The sequence below is a fragment of the Tachysurus fulvidraco genome, chromosome 1 (genome assembly GCF_022655615.1).
Source record: "Tachysurus fulvidraco isolate hzauxx_2018 chromosome 1, HZAU_PFXX_2.0, whole genome shotgun sequence".
Lineage (NCBI taxonomy): Eukaryota > Metazoa > Chordata > Actinopteri > Siluriformes > Bagridae > Tachysurus > Tachysurus fulvidraco.
Genome location: NC_062518.1, coordinates 49,151,797 through 49,172,131, shown reverse-complemented (window position 1 = coordinate 49,172,131; position 20,335 = coordinate 49,151,797). Strand labels below are relative to the sequence as shown.

The following is a 20,335-nucleotide window of genomic DNA, read 5'->3' as shown; positions in this document are numbered from 1 at the left end:
TGAAGGGGGAAATACACCATATTTACTGTAGTACTAAAAGGTATGCAAGCTGTTGAACAGCGACTATTTACTTATTATCTTTTTTGTTATGTTTTGTTTGATGATTGTGCCATTCTGTTATGCCTTACATATTATCCTGAGTCCTACACACATAGCAATTTTTCTCTGGCCCAGCTCCAGGCCACACAACCAGCTTTTGCTTGGCCCACATACCGCAATGAATTACGGTCCTAGTGTGGACCAGGTCTGGATTCCAGACAAGGGCCACACATGGGCCATGACTGGCCCAAGTCTCAGCCAAGTTAAATACCCATTACTGGCCCTGAATTGGGCCAGGTCAAAATATGACATAAAAGGGCCATGACAGATCCATATCTCACCCACCTGTATGACCATAGCTGGCCCAATTGTGGTCCTATACACTGGACCAGATGTCAGCCTTAAAAAAAAACATAACCAGGCCACTTGATACACACCCCTCCCAAATGAATAGTCACAACAACGACAGTATTCTGAACAAATATTTTATTATATTTAACATCAAAACATTGAAACCTGACATATACACTTGTATAAACAACTCTATAAAATACCACCCCGTCAGTTCTGCATTTACAATAAAAGCAAAAATAAAACAAGAAGTTCTCCGCTATGTTTTTGTTCATGAAATTAAATGTAACGCTTGATCATCCCTGTTTCTGGTCAGGAACAAGATTTACTGTACCTATAACAATTGAATATCCATGTTTATGGTTATTAACAAGTTTCACACTATGTATAACACTTGAACGTCCATGTTTCTTGTCAGGAACAAAATTTGCTTGAACTATGACGCTTAAATGTCCATGTTTCCGTTCAGTAACAATATTTACTCAACCTATAACGCTTGAACATACATGTTTATTGTCATTAACAAGTTTCACACTTTGCATAACACTTGAACATCCAGGTTTCTGGTCAGGAACAAGATTTGCTCAACCTATAACACTGATCCATGTTTCTAGTCATCAACAAGTTTCACTTCACATAAATAACACTTGAGCATCCACTTTTATAGTCAGTAACAAGTAGTACGCTTCAAGTAACTCTGAAACATTAATGATTCTGTCAACAAACAATTTGCACTCTGGACACAGCTTTTGAACATCCATTCCTGAAGTCTGTTAACCAGTCGTACTCTCTCCGCTCACCTTGTTCTTCATTCTCTCTTTTCGGCCACCATCTCTGTCTGGGGCCAGATATAGCCATCTTTTAACTGTGGAATCGATTTCTTTTTCTGTTGCCTCAGATGTAAGACAGTTACGCCTCACAGCCGCTGAAAAACACAAACACACATGGCGTGTAAATAACTTTTGCATCAACAGGTAACGTGGATATTGAATAACATACATTATTACAAGAAAAACTGCACCTAGGACCTCTGGATAAACCGCTGTGTTGTCTTTTCCTGTCTACCTGCCTTCCCGTTTTAATTATTGTTTCTTCCTCCCCGTGTTTATTAAAAGTATGAATGACAGTATATATTGGACATAAATGGCAACTTACCAATCACAACATCTCGTATCTGTAGGCGTAGGAAGCCAGTCTTTCCATTCACTCCTCTCATGTTAACTTTCCTCGCCAAGGAGTCTGTAAACAGTCCATGCATGATTCTCCAAACACACTCCTGAACGTCTGTCCCACCTTTAAGAGCCAGTGTGTTTACCTGAAATCATTTATTAATTAGTTTATAAAGTTGTAAATATGGATATTTTCTTACAAAAATAGTTTTTCTTTATTCATTCATTCATTTTCCACCGCTTATCCGAACTTCTCGGGTCACGGGGAGCTCAGGTGTCATCGGGCTTTGAAGCAGGATACACCCTGGACGGAGTGCCAACCCATCGCAGGGCACACACACACTCTCATTCACTCACACACTACAGACAATTTTCCAGAGATGCCAATCAACCTACCATGCATGTCTTTGGACCGGGGGAGGAAACCGGAGTACCCGGAGGAAACCCCGGAGGCACGTGGAGAACATGCAAACTCCACACACACAAGGCGGAGGTGGGAATCTAACCCCGACCCTGGAGGTGTGAGACAAACGTGCTAACCACTAAGCCACCGTGCCCCCCTGTTTTTCTTCAGAAGGCCTTTATTAACACCATAGCGCCATGTGAATTGCTTTTATGACGGATGGATGCACTTTTTTAGTCTATGCTGACTACTCATCACAATTACTGTATAAAGCTTGAAGATACAGAAAATTTTCAAATATAACTCCAAATGTATTCATCTGAAAAGGAGGAATACACTAAGGATTTTTGGGTTAAATATACCTTAAATCTGAAGAGAAAAAAGGCTTATTTGGAAAATAAGAGCTAGCCAAATAAGTCTGAATGTTATAAAATGAAATGCCCACATACCAATTGCTTATGGAGGTCAGGAGTACTCTGCAGATTGTCCTCCATGTTCTGAAGAGAACTGAGATCTTTGAGTGGTAATAAATTTCGATCCAGGCCTATCTCTGTCTCCGGACTTGATTGCATACACTGGAGGGTCTTAAAGATAATTCGCAATTGGTCCATCAGCATTTCCTGTTTTGTTAATATATTACAAAGAAGGACTAAAAGGAAAAAAAGAGAGAGACGGACAGTAGTTTTTTGTTGTCCAAATTTTACTGTATACTTGCCACACACCCAACCTAACATTATAGTAAACAAATTCAGAAACCTATGAGAAAAATGCATTGCAATTATTTTCCAAAATGCCATTGGTGTTGACATATTATTTAATAATTATAAAAACAACATTACACGTGCATTCACATGGGACACAGCAAGCATTGGGATCACTATATAGCTGATACTTTTATAGAGGAAGGGTTTTGTGCAGATCAGGCTGTGATTACATCATGTTCTCTGGTCACACTTTGCCATAGCTGTGATTACCAAGGTCACATTTGGTTACTGAAAACATAACAGACTGTGTGTTTATGTTATTAATCATTTCATGGGAACATGACTAGCATAGTTTTTCTTTATAGAAATTGTACAAAGAATATGCAGTGTTTTTCCTTATGTGATCAAGCTTGAGCTTAGTAGAACATTACACAACACTTATTCCTACATTACTCATCACATCCTGTCACATGATGTGCACAAAACCCTTCCTCTTTAAAACCAGCGGCTATGCAGTGATCCCACTGTTTGCTGTGTCCCAAATAAATGCACATGTAATGTTGTTTTTATTCTTTATACTCATTTTACTCAGGTGATGTGTAGATTGTCAGAGAGAGAAAATAGCAAAGTTGTGATGTTCAAGAGGCAATTCAAAAATTGGATAAAGAACATATGGATGGCCCTGTACCAGAGTGCTTCTCGCAACAAGCTCGTCAATTTTAAAATCACTGGCAATGTGAATCAACCAAAATCAGATGATCCTGAAGCTAATCCCATAATCAGTGCATTCTCTGTGTGAAAAATGATAAACACTAATATACTCACAAATTTGGTGACTGGATGTTTGCTGGATGTCCCTGGTGTGACCTTGAAGGTTCAGAGTGCCTTTTTTTATGGATCTCCTTAATTTTGTGGGCTGTTTTTCTGACCTCAACGTCAGCATGCCTTGAAAGGGTCTCAGTGCTTGATTTACCTGATGTACAGCTTTCAGAGCGAACATGCCAGCCGGAGGATAACATAGTAGTGCTGGTCTGAGGACTTGAGTGGATCTCAGGAGTGCTGTGACCATCTGCATACAAGTCAGGACTGTAGTAGCAACTTGGGCGAAGTTGTGACTCATTTGGCTGTGTGGACGAAAGTGAGGACTGCTTCGGCCATGTGGGCTAAACGTCAGGACTGCCTTGACCATGTGAATGAAGGTCAGGACTGCTTTGGCCACTTAGGTGGAGGTTGTCTACTACAGGAGAAATCTGTTCCCTAGTGATCACTGGAGCATTAGGTAAGGCATACCTCCTGCAAAGTACAAAATATCTTAGTCCTTTAACAGTGGTGATAAAATGCACTGTAATTTAAAAAGGCTGATGCTTCTTACCTTTTTCTTGACTTTGTTCCTTTAATGCGTTTCATCTCATCATTTGGGAGGTCAGGAGAACTGTGGCAGAGCTTCGGGAAGCTTGGCTTTCCTGGGTCTAATTTGTGTTGTCTAGCGATTTTTGGAGCATCAGGTATCGAATACCTTCTGCTTATAAGTACAAAATGTCAGTCATTTATCTGCTGTGGTCAAATAAATTAGCATTATAAAAAGCAGATGCTTCTTACCCTTTTTTTGACTTTGGTTCTTTCTTTTGTCCTTTCACCTCACTATCATCATCTTCTCCAGGGAAAAGAATGTTCTTGGGTCTAACGACACATTTATCAATTTCAAAATATACTTTTATTTTTAGTGCAAAACACTAATATAAACAAAGAAACCAAAACCCTACTTTCTTTTTCTTTGAAATGTAATGGGTGAGTTCCCTCCATCGGTCTGATCAATGTCTGTGTGATCAACAGCTAAAGGTAGTTTACGTCTTGCTTCCTTGTAGTCAACTGGAAAAGTAGAATCACAAAAAGAAAAAATGTAAAAAGTAAAGCAGTGATTTTAAATTAAATTACTATTAATTCATTTAAAGGAAGTGGTGGCAAAACATAACTCACATGATGTGAAAATAATTCTGGCCTTATGGGGCTTCCAATCATCTCCTGGACTCTCTTGCGATTTTACAGCTTTTGTTATATCACTTATTTGGAGGCCACATGTACTCTCCATTTTTAATCCAGACTGAAGGCACAACTTCAACCTCATTTGTCTTGTCAAAGACAACAATGTGAAACATCTAAAGAGACAAAGAATTGTATTCCTCAGCCGAATTTTATACAAAAGCAACTTAAGAGTTATTTCTCTTGATGCAGGAGTGGAACAACAACAAATCTGTTTCGGAATGGCAATCTCACATACTTCTGAAGTGTCTTTCCTGTCATGAAACACCGAACATTTGTGGAGAGGTTGGAAACCACATAAATTCCCAACTCCTTTGAATCAATAGGATATTTAAAGAAGTGATCCACTTGTTTATATTCATTGCCCACAAGGTATACTGCACCTTCATCCTCAACAATGTTTTGGACTAAAACCAACTGATTGTCGATTTTGACACAAGAATCTCTCTCATTGAGCTTCACAACTATATCATCAATCGCAAGAACTTTAAATTGACGAGCTTGTTGCGAGAAGCACTCAGGTACTGGCCCTTCTGTATGTTCTTTATCCAATTTTTGAATTGCCTCTTGAACATCACAGCTGTACTTGCTATTTTCTATCTCTGACAATCTACGCATAACCTGAGTTAAAGGATTGCAAGGCCCTCGAACCAGTTTTTTGAGTTTTCCTAAGAAATTTTCAAAGGGGACTCCTGATATAAGATCCAGATTGCCATGGATTTTGACATCTTCGCTGAGGTGCACAAGGCCATGAATATTGTAAACCAAAAACTCTTCACCATAAAGCTGGCCAAAGTGTTCAACAAAAGAAAGCAACAGAGTATTTGCAAGGTCATTCATCTTCATGCAAAATTTTGGACTTGCCAAAATGTACACAGCTACAGACAAAAGCATGAAGTTGTCATAGATTTGATGCTGTAGAACATCATTCAGCACAACTGGACCAGTGTACAACAAGAATTGGCGTAGCTCTGTTGCTTTCCACCTACATCGATCTGCTAGTGCCTGAGGCCTTCGAGCAAACTCACGTGGAATGTAGTTTCACAAGGCAATAAGTCTATCTGACACCATGGAAGCTTGAATGGATGATATGCGACAGTGCAAGGGACCAGTGGTGCTGATCCACAAGTCTAAGAGACGGCGCATTACACCCAGACAAACCAGGTGCATGTAATCATGTGGGAAACAAGTGACCGCGTCAATGCCAATGTCTGTAAGAGGTGAGTGTTGGATGTGGTGTTCTTCATCAGTTGCTTGCCTAAAACTATTTAATTTAAGTGACATAATACAATGACTGACTTTTTCAGGAGTAGTGGCATGTTAGTTTATTGTATTCACAACACAAAACAGTTAAATTAGATTAAATCTGCGTTCACGTGCTAATGAAACAAGTTCACTCGTTTAGGTCCATGCTGGTTTAATTTTTTTTGCCGTTGTCCGTTTATTCATACACGTCCGGATGTATTTTTTTTATTTTACCCCCCGTTTGCATCAAAGGCCACCGAAAAGCAATGCGATTATTTCGATAGCACGTGAATGCATCAATTGATCCTTGTGACCGTGGCTAAATTTAAGAATAATATAATATTTGTTTATTGATGCATATGTATGTTCTCACTTACCAACTCTGCTGGCTTTCCCGGGTTTAGTGCGAGTGGCTGTTTCCGAGCAAGACTGCGTCCGCCCACTTTTTCAACAGACAGTTCCTGGAGTCTTTTATTCACTTTTCCCAGTTGGAGATTTGATCATTTTTGATAGAAACTTGAAATAAAACATGTGAAATATTCGATCTGAACAAAATAAAATATTCGGAAATTTGTCATAAAGGCAATACGAGACTATTTGTGTCACGGCTATCTGGGTAAATAAAACTGCAATCCCATGAAGCATGGCAAATTATAATTGCGCCTTTTGACCAACTTTGCTCTGATAGGTCAATTTCGCATTTCCAGGTTTTAAAAATCATGATTGGTGCAGCTGGGTAAAAGTTATTCCGGTAAAAAAAATAATAAATCGACCTATTTATTGTTTTATTAAAGTCTACACCTACCCCAACCCTTCACAGTATTTCTTTTTTTTTTTGCTGAAAACAAGAACATACAAATCAGTACAAAATATCAACAGTGGTGATACTTGAAAGACAACAGCAAACATACAACAGTAAAAAATAAATAAACAATACAAAATAAATAAATCAATAAATAAAATAAATCAAAAAAGTATATATAAAAAATATATTTTATGTTAGTAATTTAATTTCATTTAATTGTATTTAATTTTTAAAAGTAAAAGAAGCATATTTTTAATCAGTTAAACTTCATTAATACGCCAATTAAGTCTTGTAACATGCCAGTATAAGGGTCATGTATTAGATATTTATAAGTAATAAATATGCTTATTATTAAAACTTAAGCTTGTTAGTGTTTATTTTGTGTTCTCATATTCCTCCTGTATACTGTAAACATTTGTATGTATCATGTGAACGATACTCAGATTGAAACTTTTCCTCAATAAGAGAGGTTTGGTGAATCACTACTCCTAGATTGCATTGCACGCTGTACGGAGAAGCACAGGTACGCGCAGCGTGCACGCGCAGTCAGAGCTGGAGGCGTTAATGTATAACGTTAATCGGAAAGCTGCAAATACAGCAACCAAAAGCAGTGAAATTTCACTATTCTTATTACCAGAGTTGTAGCACAAACAAAACATTAATGCAAAAGTGGACACCAAAATTTTATGCATGATGTCCACTTTTGCCATTTAATAATACCATAACTTTTGGCTTACTATGTAGTCATATAATATAAAACTCTTCTTGTTTTAAATTCTCACTGAGGGCTAAAACCCCTAAAGATGAAACCCTAGAACTGCCCCTGATCTTATACCTACCGAAAATCACTGAAATTTTACTTTTACTTCAAATACTTAAGTACATTAAATATCAGAAAATTACTTTCGATACTTACAGTAAATATCAGATACTTTAAGACTTTTACTTGAGTAGTATTCTAAAAGGTGACTTTCACTTCTACCAAAGTCTTTTTCTAGTATGATACTTGTACTTTTACTGAAGTATTGCTTTCTTATACTTTATACAACACTGACGATGAGTGAGCGCTTGGCTGCTGATCCGCCATTTCGGCGCCAGTGATTTAAAAGAGGGCGGGGCGCATGCGCATTTCGTGGAATCGATTCATCTTCCCTCGGATAGTAATGCCTGTGAAAGTGATGACGTATTTTTGACAGTTGTTTCGCAGCAGAGCGTTTTCGTGTGAAAAAGAGGTGTTGTGAAGACAAGCGTTGTGTGTAAACTGTCACAGTCGTACATTTTGGAGTTGTATTTGAACAAACACACAAAATCTCGTATCTGTAAACTGTCGTGCCCGTAAATTTGGGATCCAACTCCGCAAAATTAAAATTTACACACAAATGCTTTGAATTACGTACGATTATTATTGACAGTGTTTTTATTCCATACACAGCACACAGTGAGAGCGCACGTCACCTCAGCACATGTCGCGAACTACATTACCCACAATGCACTTCAATGTGGACTACAACACCTAGATAGCGATCTTAAAGCGGCAGCTCCTATTTGCCCTCTCCCACAACACCACCCCCACTCCGGATGGTGATTAAACTTAACACCACTCCAGCACCATGACATGAAGGATACAAAATACATCAACACACACCTTAACAAAAATATTACCATAGATTCACAGTGTTATTAGAAGGCAGAAATACATCCAACACAATGTCTACCCATATTTCTTTTTTTTTAATGTTTGTTTTCTTTCCTTTTTTTTTCTCAGCAATCCGTATAGGCCCCCAAAGTATACAGTCCATTCAAGTCTAAAACAATAGAAGGTGCCAACAAACTGTTCTTTTTGGCTCTTTTTTCCTAATTAATTCTCTAATTAACTCTCTTAAAAATTAATGATTTTTCATTAATATTATGAAGTTCGCCGTTGACACGACCGTGGTGTATCTCATCAGCAAGGACGACGAGTCAGCATACAGAGAGGAGGTGCAACATCTAACAATCTGGTGTAGAGCCAACAACCTGTCTCTGAATGTGGATAAAACTAAAGAGATGGTTGTTGACCTCAGAAGAGCACAGAGTGACCACTCTCCACTGAACATTGAATTTTTTGTCTTGTAATTTTTTGTCTGCACTGTCTTTTGTCCTGCACTGTCTTTTTTGTCTTGTCCTGCACTGTTTGCACCAGGTTGCACAGTTGCACTTTATTTGGCTAGGATTACTTACTAAGTCCTCAGCTCTGTCTTTGCTTTAACACAGCACCATGATCCATGGTAACTCACACACAAATGGTTCATTCAGATGTCCACGTCATATATTGTGTCTTATATATAACCGGCAACACACCTTGTCCTGTATTTTCTTTCCAGAAAAAAGTTCTCTCAAGACTCTCATGATCTCTTTAAACTGTTATATTTGAAAGTATATTATGACACAGATCTGCTATGCTTATGTTATTGGAACTATGTTATCAAAAGTGAATTTAAAATTTACATTAAAATGATTTGTCCTTAAACTTTATGAGTATAATAACAAGGATGAATCTCTTCACTATGGCAGTGTCAGGATGTTTACTGAGCTTAAAATCAAACCACATTATACTGGGAAGAAAATTCAGGGTATTATTGAAGCTAGTTGTTTTCTTATTTATTAGCACACTGTTATTTTTGCTGTGTGTCTGGCTTGATTGTGGTGTGTTTTCTCTTGTGATCAACAGTAATTCCTGGTACAATTATTTATATGTTCACGTTTTCATTTCAAGACCTAAAGTAACTGAGATAAAGATATCTCAAAATAACACCTAAGAGTGTTAGCTCTGTATGATGATCATACAAATTTTATAATGAGAAAGTTTCAGAAGCCCAAAGTGAGTTGAGTAATAGAGTAATTAAAGTTGCATAAAAGTTGCAATGATAAATAATTTAAATTGTAATCACAGACTCTACGGTTTGATATTATTCATTAAAAAGATAAATTCAGTATAAATTTTATGTACAGATTTCAGTGAGAGATTTGTATATATTGCCAAATCAATTTAGATTTTTTGCCTTTAAAAAGTAAAACTCAGATTATTTGTTAGTATTTAAACTTTTTTTGTTACATCGTTGTTCTGTTGTTTTTGAAATAATAACCAAGGTATTAAATCCCTTTTTTCATCCATTATTAAATACTGGAGAGATGATCAGTGGTGCTGAATTTTTACCTAATTTATTTAAACCTCCTTCATTTAGACCAGGACTGAAGTATGGATAGAGTTTCTCAGTGAAAGACTGACCAATGAATGAGTAGATATGAGATCTGGACTTCACATCATAAAAGGAGACCAGACCCTCAAACACCCCCACAACCTCCACCTTCTCTCTCAGTGTTAGGGGGACAGGGAGACCAGCACAAGCGTCCCTGTTTATTGATGTCACATTATTCCTAAATCCATCATAAATTAATAAAAGTTTAAATGACTGTATGAGACCTGCCAAAGACCTTTTAACATTAGAGCTGGAACACAAATAAGAAAATACACCAAACAGCGCCACCTATTTTTTAAATTAAAAATCTCAGTTCATTAATAATTGTATGCTTTTGAGTTCATTTCAGTTCATTAATAACTGAACTTTTAAAGGGAAAAAGGCAAAGATTTTTACAAATTACCATGCTCAGCTTTCCTCAACATTTCATTAAAATCCAGTAATAAAATATACGTTAAAAAAGTACGTTAATATTATTCATCACTGTTGGTGAAATTCAACAGCAGTATAATGTAATCAGCAAAATTAATAATCACTGCATGATTTTCTCTCAGTGGATGTGACTCTGGATCTTGATACAGCTTATCACAAATCTCCTCCTGTCTGCTGATGGAAAACAAGTGACACATGGAGACAAATGACAGAATTGCCCTAATGCATGACAGAGGTTTAATGTTTCCTTGGAAAGCAGAGTTTCTCCTCAGGGAGATTTTATTATGAGGTGCATGTATAAAAGAAAACTGACTGGCTTTACTGACTGACTTTAATTTGAAAAACTGACTTTAATTTAATCAATAAAATGTATAAAGTTCAGCTGCTGATGTCTGTGTAGATAAAAACAAACAAAACTCTGTTTAAAACGTCATCAAACACAAACACAATCAGATTCATATTTTATTTAGAAATAAAAATCTCAGGTTAAAATCTCTTTATCAGCACTAATAAGCAAATGTCTAAAAGGATGGACAGCAGAGGGAGCTTCATTAATATTCATAGTGTAAGTGCTACCTGATTGGTCAGTGACATGTTCTGACGTTTCATGTTGATGCACGTGACCGTTTTATGACGGCTGTGAAAAATCATCTTGAGGAGATCAAACTTTCCAGAGCAAGAAACAGGATTAACCAACCTGAAATATACAGTTTATACATTTTATTTTATTTTTCTGTTTGTAAAGACATATTGCTATGCTAAGTGATATCGAGCTCAGCGAGACATTATTAAAGCAAACGTTATCTTGGAGAAAGTCTACATGTATATATTTCTTCATGTATGAGTTCTGAATGTTTCTACTTTTTAGTCATTATGATTTATTTTATTGTGTGCAACATCATTCCTGAGCAATGTTTGCAGTGTGACAGAGCATTATCCTGCTGAAGGAGCCCACTGCACTTAGGGAATACTGCTGACATGAAATTTATAAAGATTGACAGGTTCTTACTGGCTAGAATTCTGCTAATGTAGTAAGTCAGGGGCACCGTTACACATTGGTGTTAGTATTACATTATATTATACATTTATTATATAAGCTTTAATATTGTTACAGAGTTTCATTAAATTAAAGATGAACTTAAATGCCTTTTGAACTACAGTATGATCACTTATGATCATAGTTAAAAAATTACATTCCACAACCATATGTTATATTTTAGCTGTACAGTATATGTACTGTATATTCTGTTTTGCATAAATTACTGGGAACAGGAGATTTAATAACAACAATCATTTTTTAAGGCCATCGATTGCTAAACTATTTGAACTACACTTTGTGGAAATTACACAGTAAATGTTTAATGGATCTGTAGCTTAGTGCCACAGAATATAAAGAATATAATAATTTACTAGGTAACATTTGTGAATATTTCATTAGCAGTTCTAATGTAGTTACGATTGTTTGTTTAGTTGCATTTGGAGTTTTCTTCCAGACCTCATTAGTTATGAATGAAAGTAATCGATTTCACGAAGCATTTAACCTTTTCATACCTTTATTTTACTTGCTTCTTTTCAGGGAAAAATGCTCTTTCTTCTCGAAGAGCGCTAACTGCTTTTCACTGCTTTCATATTCTAAATGTCTCCATACACTGTTATTTAAACTGCACATGAAGTTTATTGTTCCTGCAGATTAATGTGAAAAAAATGCAAAATTAAGGTTTAATTAAATATTTAAGTCCTATAATAGGCTCCCAATATGACTGTTTCTGTAAAATGTACAAATGTTAATGTATTAATGCTACTAAAAAACACCAGTCAGTGTAATCTCCTCTGGATGATTTAACATAAAACAGTCACATGCAGCAGCAGTGGGGACACACACACACACACACACACACACACACACACACACACACACACACACACACACAAAATGTGTCAACACAGAAGTGAGGAGTATAAATTGCTCACAGCTATTGCAATTTGGCCCTTGACAAATATATAACAAAAACCGATAACAGGCAAACACAATCCATCTGCAGATGCCAACTAACATTTACATTTAGCAGACACCCTTATCCAGAGGGACTTACATTTTTATCTCATTCATTTTTATATAACTGAGCAATTGAGAGTTAAGGGTCTTGCCCAGGGGCCCAGCAGTGGCAGCTTGGTGGACATAGGAATCAAACTCACGACCTTCCGAGTGGTAGCCCAACACCTCAACCACTAGGCTACCACATACCACACTAACTAAAACTCTATCACGCGAAAAGGAAGCCATATGTGAACATGGTCCAGATGCGCCGTTATTTAAAATGGACTGTTTCAAAGTGGAAGTGTTCTATGGTCAGATGAGTACAAATGTAACATTCTTGTTGGGAATCACGAACACCTTGTCTCCGGGCTAAAGAGGAGGGAGACCTTCCAGCGTGTTATCAGTGTTCAGTTCAAAAGCCAGCATCTCTGACGGTATTGGTGTGCATAAGTTTATAAGGTGTTGGCAGGTTGTATGTTCTGGAAGGCACCATGAATGCTGAAAGGTATATAAAGGTTTTAGAACAACATATGCTCCCCTCCAGAGGACATCTATTTCAGGGAAGGCCTTGTGTATTTCAGCAGGACAATGCAAAACCAAATACTGCAGCTATTACAACAGCATTGTCATAAAATCTTGGCTTTGTCATAAAATCTCCAGCAGCTACCAAAACTTCAGAAACTCATAACCTCAATGCCCAGACATCTTCAAATTGTTTTGAAAAGGAGATTCTACACCATGGTAATATGCCACTGTGCCATCTTTTTTGAGACCTTAGGCAAGGCAAGTTTATTTGTATAGCACATTTCATACACAGAGGTCATTCAAAGTGCTTTACATAGAAATTAGAAAACAGTTTATAAAAGAGAAAAAGAAATATATATGAAAAATAAGAAACACGATAAAATCATAACAAAAAATAAATAACAATTAAAGAAAATAAATGTGATTTTAATAAAAACAGTTTAAAATATGTTAAAAAGAATAAAACAGGAGTAAACGTGATTTGGATAAAAAGTGCAGTCAGTGTGAAGCAGCACAGTCAGTGTGAAGCAGCACAGTCAGTGTGAAGCAGCACAGTCAGGGTGAAGCAGCACAGTCAGTGTGAAGCAGCACAGTCAGGGTGAAGCAGCACAGTCAGGGTGAAGCAGCACAGTCAGTGTGAAGCAGCACAGTCAGTGTGAAGCAGCACAGTCAGCGTGAAGCAGCACAGTCAGTGTGAAGCAGCACAGTCAGGGTGAAGCAGCACAGTCAGTGTGAAGCAGCACAGTCAGTGTGAAGTAGCACAGTCAGTGTGAAGCAGCACAGTCAGTGTGAAGCAGAACAGTCAGTGTGAAGCAGCACAGTCAGTGTGAAGCAGCACAGCGCTCATTCAGTAAATGCAGAGTTAAACAGATGTGTTTTTAATCTTGATTTAAAAGTGTCTACTGTTGAAGCACATCTGATCTCTTCTGGAAGCTGATCCCACCTCTAGGTGGCGTAATAACTAAACGCTGATGCACCTTGTTTTGAGTGAACCCTTGGTATCTCTAACTGACCTGATCCTAATGATCTGAGTCGTCTGCTTGGTTTATATTCAATTAGCATATCTGTAATGTATTTCGGTCCTAAGCCATGAAGTGATTTATAAACCAGTAACAATACTTTAAAATCTATTCTAAATGTAACTGGATGCCAGTGTAAGGACCTGAGGACTGGAGTGATGTGCTCAGATGTTTTGGTTCTGGTCAGAATTCTGGCAGCAGCGTTCTGTATGAACTGCAGCTGTCTAATGGTCTTTTTGGGGATCCCAGTAAGGAGTCCATTGCAATAATTCACCCTGCTGGTGATGAAAGCATGAACAAGTTTTTCTAAGTCCTGTCTTGAGACAAAACATCTAATTCTGGCTATATTTCTGAGATGGTAGTAAGCTGATTTGCTTATCGCTTTCACATAACTACTGAAATTAAGGTCAGACTCTAAAATTAAACCAAGATTTCTGACTTCATTTTGTGTCTTTAGACCCCTAGAGTCAAGGTGTGTGTTAACCTTGAGAGTTTTGATGCATCCAACTGTTAATTTCATCAGTGCACTTACATAGAGAGTCAATGGGGCTGTAGTCTTTAGGGGACAGGGCTAAGTATATCTGTGTGTCATCTGCATAGCTGTGGTAAGCGATTTGGTTCTTTTTCATTATTTGACCAATTGGGAGCATATACAAATTAAAGAGAAGCGGTGCAAGAATTGAGCCCTGTGGGACTCCACATGTCATGGATGTCCACTCAGATTTATGGTTACCTATGTTCACATAGTAACCTCTCCCTTTTTGGTATGGTTTAAACCATTTGAGGACCATCCCAGAAAGCCCTACCCAGTTTTCCAGTCTATGTAAGAGTATGGTGTGATCTATCGTGTCAAAGGCAGCACTAAGATCTACAGTAGTAGCACCAGCACTGATATTTTACCCGAATCAGAGTTTAAGCGAATATCATTTATTATCTTTATGAGCACTGTCTCTGTGCTATGATGCTGGGGGAAACCAGATTGAAAATTGTCCAGGTAGCCATTTGAATTTAAGAATTTGTTCAGCTGATTGAAAACAACCTTTTCAATGATCTTGCCTATAAAAGGAAGATTAGAGATTAGTCTGTAGTTACTAAGTATGGTTTTGTCTAGGTTACTCTTTTTTAGGAGAGGCTTAACAACTGCCATCTTTAGGGACTCTGGAAAAGTGCCTGTGAACAGAGAGGTATTTACTGTTTTTAAGAGGTCAATTTCTAAGCAGTTAAGTACCTTTTTGAGAAAGGATGGGGGGGGGGGGTGTCAAGGCTGCAAGTTGATGCTTTAAGATGTTGTACTGTTTCTTCCAGGGTTTTTATATCAATTATGTCAAATTCAGAGAAAATGACAAATTTTTGAGGTTGTTGTAGTGAGGTCTGACTGACCACATTACAATATGAGGCCGTATTGATTGCCATTCTGATATTACTGATTTTCTCAGATAAAAAGGTTGCAAACTCATTGCATTTGTTGTCAGAGAGCATTTCACTAGAAGCTTGATTTGGGGGGTTTGTTAGTGTCTCTACAGTAGCAAAAAGAGTGTGAATGTTGTTTATGTTGTTGTTTATAATGTTTGAGAAGAAGATCTGTCTAGCTGTGCCTAGTTCTACATTGAAAGCACGAAGACTGTCCTTATAGATGCTATAATGTACTTCAAGTTTTGTTTTCCGCCACATACATTCAGCTTTTCTGCATGTTCTTTTCATGCTCTGTACCGCTGTTGTGTTTCTCCAAGGTGCTTTACGTCTGCCAGTGATCATCCTGACCTTTACTGGAGCTATACCATCAATAACATCTTTAACTTTTAAGTTAAAATTTTCAAGGAGAACATCAACAGAGTCTGCTGATATGTTTGGCAACATCGATATAGCATTCATAAATACCTCACTGGTGTCTTCATTTATGAACCTTTTTTTGACATAGACAGATCTAGCATCAGTGGCAGGACAGATAAATAAATCAAAGTAAACACAGAAATGGTCAGATAGCGCTTCATCCTTGATAACAGTGGATGGAATGTTTAGACCCTTGCTAATGAGCAGATCAAGAGTGTGTCCCCTATTGTGTGTAGGACCTTACACGTGCTGGGTCAGATCAAACGTGTTTAAAACATTTAACAGTTCAATTGCAGTATTGTTTTCTGCATTGTCTATATGAATGTTGAAATCTCCAGCAATAACAAAATAATCAAATTCAGAGGAGATTGTTGATAAAAGTTCTGTGAATTCATCAACAAAAGTTGGGGTGTATTTGGGAGGCCTATAAATAATTGTAAACAGAATGCATGGTGTACCTTTTAGAACAATATACAAATATTCAAAAGACTGGTAATCACCAAGTAACACTTGCTTGCATTGAAAGGCATCTTTGAGTAAAGCAGCTATTCCTCCACCTCTTCTAACAGCTCTACAGACACTTATAAAAGTAAAGTTGGGTGGTGCTGATTCATTGAGGACTGTAGCGCTGCAGCTGTCATCTAACCAGGTTTCATTTAGAAACACGAAGTCCAGGTTGTTAGTGGTGATAAGATCATTAAGTAAAAATGATTTGTTCTTTAATGAACGGATGTTCAGAAGTGCTAATTTAACAGTAACTGGTTTTGGCCCTGTATCCATCTCAGAAAGACGTTTTAAAGGCAGTAGATTAGATAGAGTTGTCGTGCGGCTGGAGAGGGCCTTCGTCTTTCTATCACATATCAGGACACAGATAGGGAAAGCTAAAGGGACATTGGGCTCCCGCTTGTTCTGAAAACATTTCTGATTGTTACTGCTGTCATAGCGGGGACCCAACACATATCAGTTACCAGTGCTGTTTGCAGATGAGGGCTGGTGTGATCCCTGACGTTGAGGCAGAGGTCGGAGTGCCCTCTCAGATGGAGGGGGAGGGCAGGCTGGGCCCGGAGGCTTTGGTGGTTGTGGAGCCTGCCCGTCTGATAAGATTTATGCAAAAGAATGTAAAAAAAAATTAATCTGATATATTTTTATGTAAAATTAATTAAATTTATGGACATTTTTGGTCTCCACACACCTACGGGTTTAAAACCTTAAAAAATAGAACATTATAGACCTGGTCAAAAATTCAAAATACTCTTTCCAAAGTACATGTTATATAAAGGTTCGTCCCAGTAAGTCATTTCTCTAGCTGAAACACAGAGAAAAAGTGAGACCAAAAATGTGGTCCCCTAATGGACAAAAACGTCCTAAAGTGTCCAGAAGGGTTAAAAAAGTTGAGAATTTTAAATGACACACAACCCGAATTCTGGAAATGTTAGGACGTGATTTAAATCTGAATAATATAAAAACTAAAAGACTTTCAAATCACACGAGCCAATATTCTATTCACAATAGAACATAGTTTCTTCATATAACAATTGGTCAGATAATACCTGAGTTGAAGAGGTTTGTTCCATTTTTATTCTATCTGTGAGAATGTTATGATCTACTGTATGGTGTCAAAACCTGTGCTGTGAACAAACAACACAAGCAAGATAAAACAACATTTGTTATGTTATCTGTGTTCTATTGTAAATCAAATATTGGCTCATGTGATTGGAAAGTTTTTATTAAAATTTAAAAAACATCCCAATATTTCTGGAATTTCTGACAAGACAGAAGTGCTAATACTAGAATCAGAGGCTGCTAGAAGTAAGCTTTTGGATTACAGAGTAATTCTGGATGGCTTATTAGTGGCATCATGTACTGTAGTGAAAATCCTTGGTGTTTTGACTCCAGTCTGTCATTTAAAGCTCATGTAAATAATATTACTAACCCTGAATCATATCATAGATATTCCCAAAACCAAAAGAAAAAAAATAACATCATGTCATGACTTACATTAGTTATATTATTGTAATGGCTTGCTGTAAAGACGCTCTAGTAGACAAACAAACAATAAAAATAAACAAACCCCATTTGACCCAAAAATGCAGCAGCCAGAGCCTTTATTAGAACCAAAATTAATGACCACAAAACAGTAACTGATCCACACAAGACTGGCTCCCAAAGATTGTTGCACCTTCCATCCCCACTGGGTTGGTACTGTATGTTTAAGGTTTCCTGCTTTATTGTTGGACTTTTCCTGCTGTGTTTGTGCTTTTGGGGATTTTTCCCTACTGTATACCTAAGGATAAGCAGGGTTATAATTCTTTCTGTAGTTGTCGGCGAAGAACTACACTGATTTTTTACTCTATGAGAAATCGTTCCTATAGTCGCTCCATACATCTTTATAATAGTTAAGCTGTTAGTTACATTCATTCATTTTTTTGCATATAGGTTCCAATGCAGTTTCCATTTTGTTATTAATATTTTTTTATTACTGCAATTCTTCTGGCAAAGGATTTATGACATGTGCTGCTAGAGCTTTCATTATTTGCTGAGCCGAAATGTCTCCCATTTGATCAGGACGTTTGGGATCAATCTCTTCAATTGTTCTATTAGATGGTTGAAATAGATGAGGAGTCACAGTCACTTCCTCCTTTATTCCTATAATTAATATGGTTATTGATCATAAAAACAGGGTTATATTTTCCATAACGTTATAAATCCATTTTAATAGTTTTAATGAAAATGACTTTTTTTGCCTAGACCCACACATTTTGTTTATTAATGGTGCTTGCAAAATGGGGTGGTGTATATAACAGAGGGGAAGGAGAGAGAGGTCCTGTGCTGTAACCATCTAACACAACAGTCTTTCTCAGACCCCTTCATTATCATAGGAATGAGTTCACCTCTAACGCATGGCATTCCTTCTTGAATCAAATGGCCACCTTAAACAATGGGACAGATGTCACAAAGGGACAGATGATACCCTGAGTTACCTTGCCCTTTCCTTTCATATTAATGAGATACAGGAACCACAAGACTAATGTAAAGTTTGAATTTAACATGCATTGTAACTCGATTTGGCTTCAGCATGATCCACAAAAATATGCTAGAACTAAAAGGAAATAAAACAATGACTTAAGATTATTTTCCCACAGTGGACACACATCCCACTTTTGAGGAACCAGTTCTGAAGCAGATCCCAGAGAAGGACAGAGTATATAAGCCATGAGTTTGAAGGCTTGATGATGTGGTGTGTAGGTGTGGACATCTAAACCAGGGTCTGATTCCAAAAGAGATCTGCAGTAGTCTGGTCTAGACCTGACAACTTGTGTAAGGATCTGAGCAGATTCTGTAGTCAGGTCATGTTCTTCAGTTGTTGTGAAGCACAAAGGGACGGAGAAAGCTGTAGATCCAGATACATGTCATTTATTCCTGTGCTCCCATTTGAGTTTTGATCTCTCATTGTTCCAGCATCATGCTGTATGTACAGTAGTTACAAGTCTCTTCCCTCTGTTAATACTCGTGACTTTCGTTCTCACTCTGTCTTAACATCAGTTCTCCATTAGGTTCATTTTTATTGTGCCATTAAAGCTCTGAAGTTCTCCTGCTCCATTCTTGGGCCTCTGTACAATATACTGTAGAAGAAATAATATGTATATATGCATTATTACATTATATATTAATATTAATCACTAGATGTAAATCCTGAAGTTCAGTAAATTCAATCTCCTCAAAGGCTGATGAATAAAATTGAAGATAAATTCAGGTCATAGTCTTTATTTATAAAGAATCTATAGAGGGTTTAGTTGTCAGTGTGAGACTGGAAGACATTTATTTAGTTATTATACAGTAGCTGATCATTATATTTGTTCTGTGGAAGTGTCCATGTAGTAACTGAGTGATGTCTAATCAGGGTGATGTGGAGTTTATTACAGCACACAGTCATGTGATCTCTGATGTCACAGTGCTGCATGTCTCTGTTACTTACATCACCTCTTCGGTTACAGTGATATATAATCCTCAGGATCAGGATTATCACAATCAGTGCAGCAACCAGAAGCACCGCTATCAGGATGATCGCCCACACTGGTAGATCACACTCCTGATCTTTGTTCTGATCTGTACTCCACACACACACACACACACACACACACACACACACACACACACACACACACACACACACACACACACACACACACACACACACAGACACACACACACACACACACACACACACAAACACACACACACACAAACACACACAGAGTTTATTTGTGACTTAACACACACCATGTGCCAGTGAGCGTGATTAACTGAACACCAATAACACACCCACTGGGCCTCATTTACAGTGTTAGTTTTAAACATTTATTTATTTGTAAATCATCTGCAGGAGAATTTATTTACTAGTAAACAAACCTGTGTGTAGAAAATGTAGAATTTAATGATAAGTTCTCATACAGTCGAGTTTCAGAGCAACTTTAAGTTTTATTTTATTATATTAA

At 37.4% G+C, this 20,335-nt stretch overlaps 2 protein-coding genes and 1 long non-coding RNA gene across 9 annotated transcripts in view; 1 reads left to right on the top strand and 2 right to left on the bottom strand.

The window, feature by feature from the left end:
- LOC113656997 (butyrophilin subfamily 2 member A2-like) overlaps positions 1–20,335 on the top strand; it is a 251,138-nt gene that overhangs the window by 142,541 nt on the left and 88,262 nt on the right. The window lies entirely within an intron of this gene.
- LOC113657002 lies at positions 509–4,186 on the bottom strand. 2 transcript variants are annotated; one of them, XM_047814337.1, is made up of 5 exons: positions 4,039–4,186; positions 3,492–3,959; positions 2,412–2,611; positions 1,546–1,705; positions 509–1,315 (listed from the first exon to the last, which is right to left on the bottom strand). In XM_047814337.1, the coding sequence occupies exons 2-5, from the start codon at positions 3,853–3,855 to the stop codon at positions 1,164–1,166; spliced, it is 876 nt and encodes a 291-aa protein (XP_047670293.1). In that variant the 5' UTR covers positions 3,856–3,959; positions 4,039–4,186; the 3' UTR covers positions 509–1,163. The 2 variants fall into 2 exon arrangements, 1 of the variants encoding a protein (XP_047670293.1); XR_007140688.1 differs by lacking the exon at positions 2,412–2,611.
- LOC125141490 lies at positions 4,266–6,896 on the bottom strand. The gene is made up of 4 exons (XR_007140878.1): positions 6,329–6,896; positions 4,644–4,822; positions 4,430–4,535; positions 4,266–4,346 (listed from the first exon to the last, which is right to left on the bottom strand). It is a non-coding gene; the product is annotated as an uncharacterized LOC125141490 (long non-coding RNA).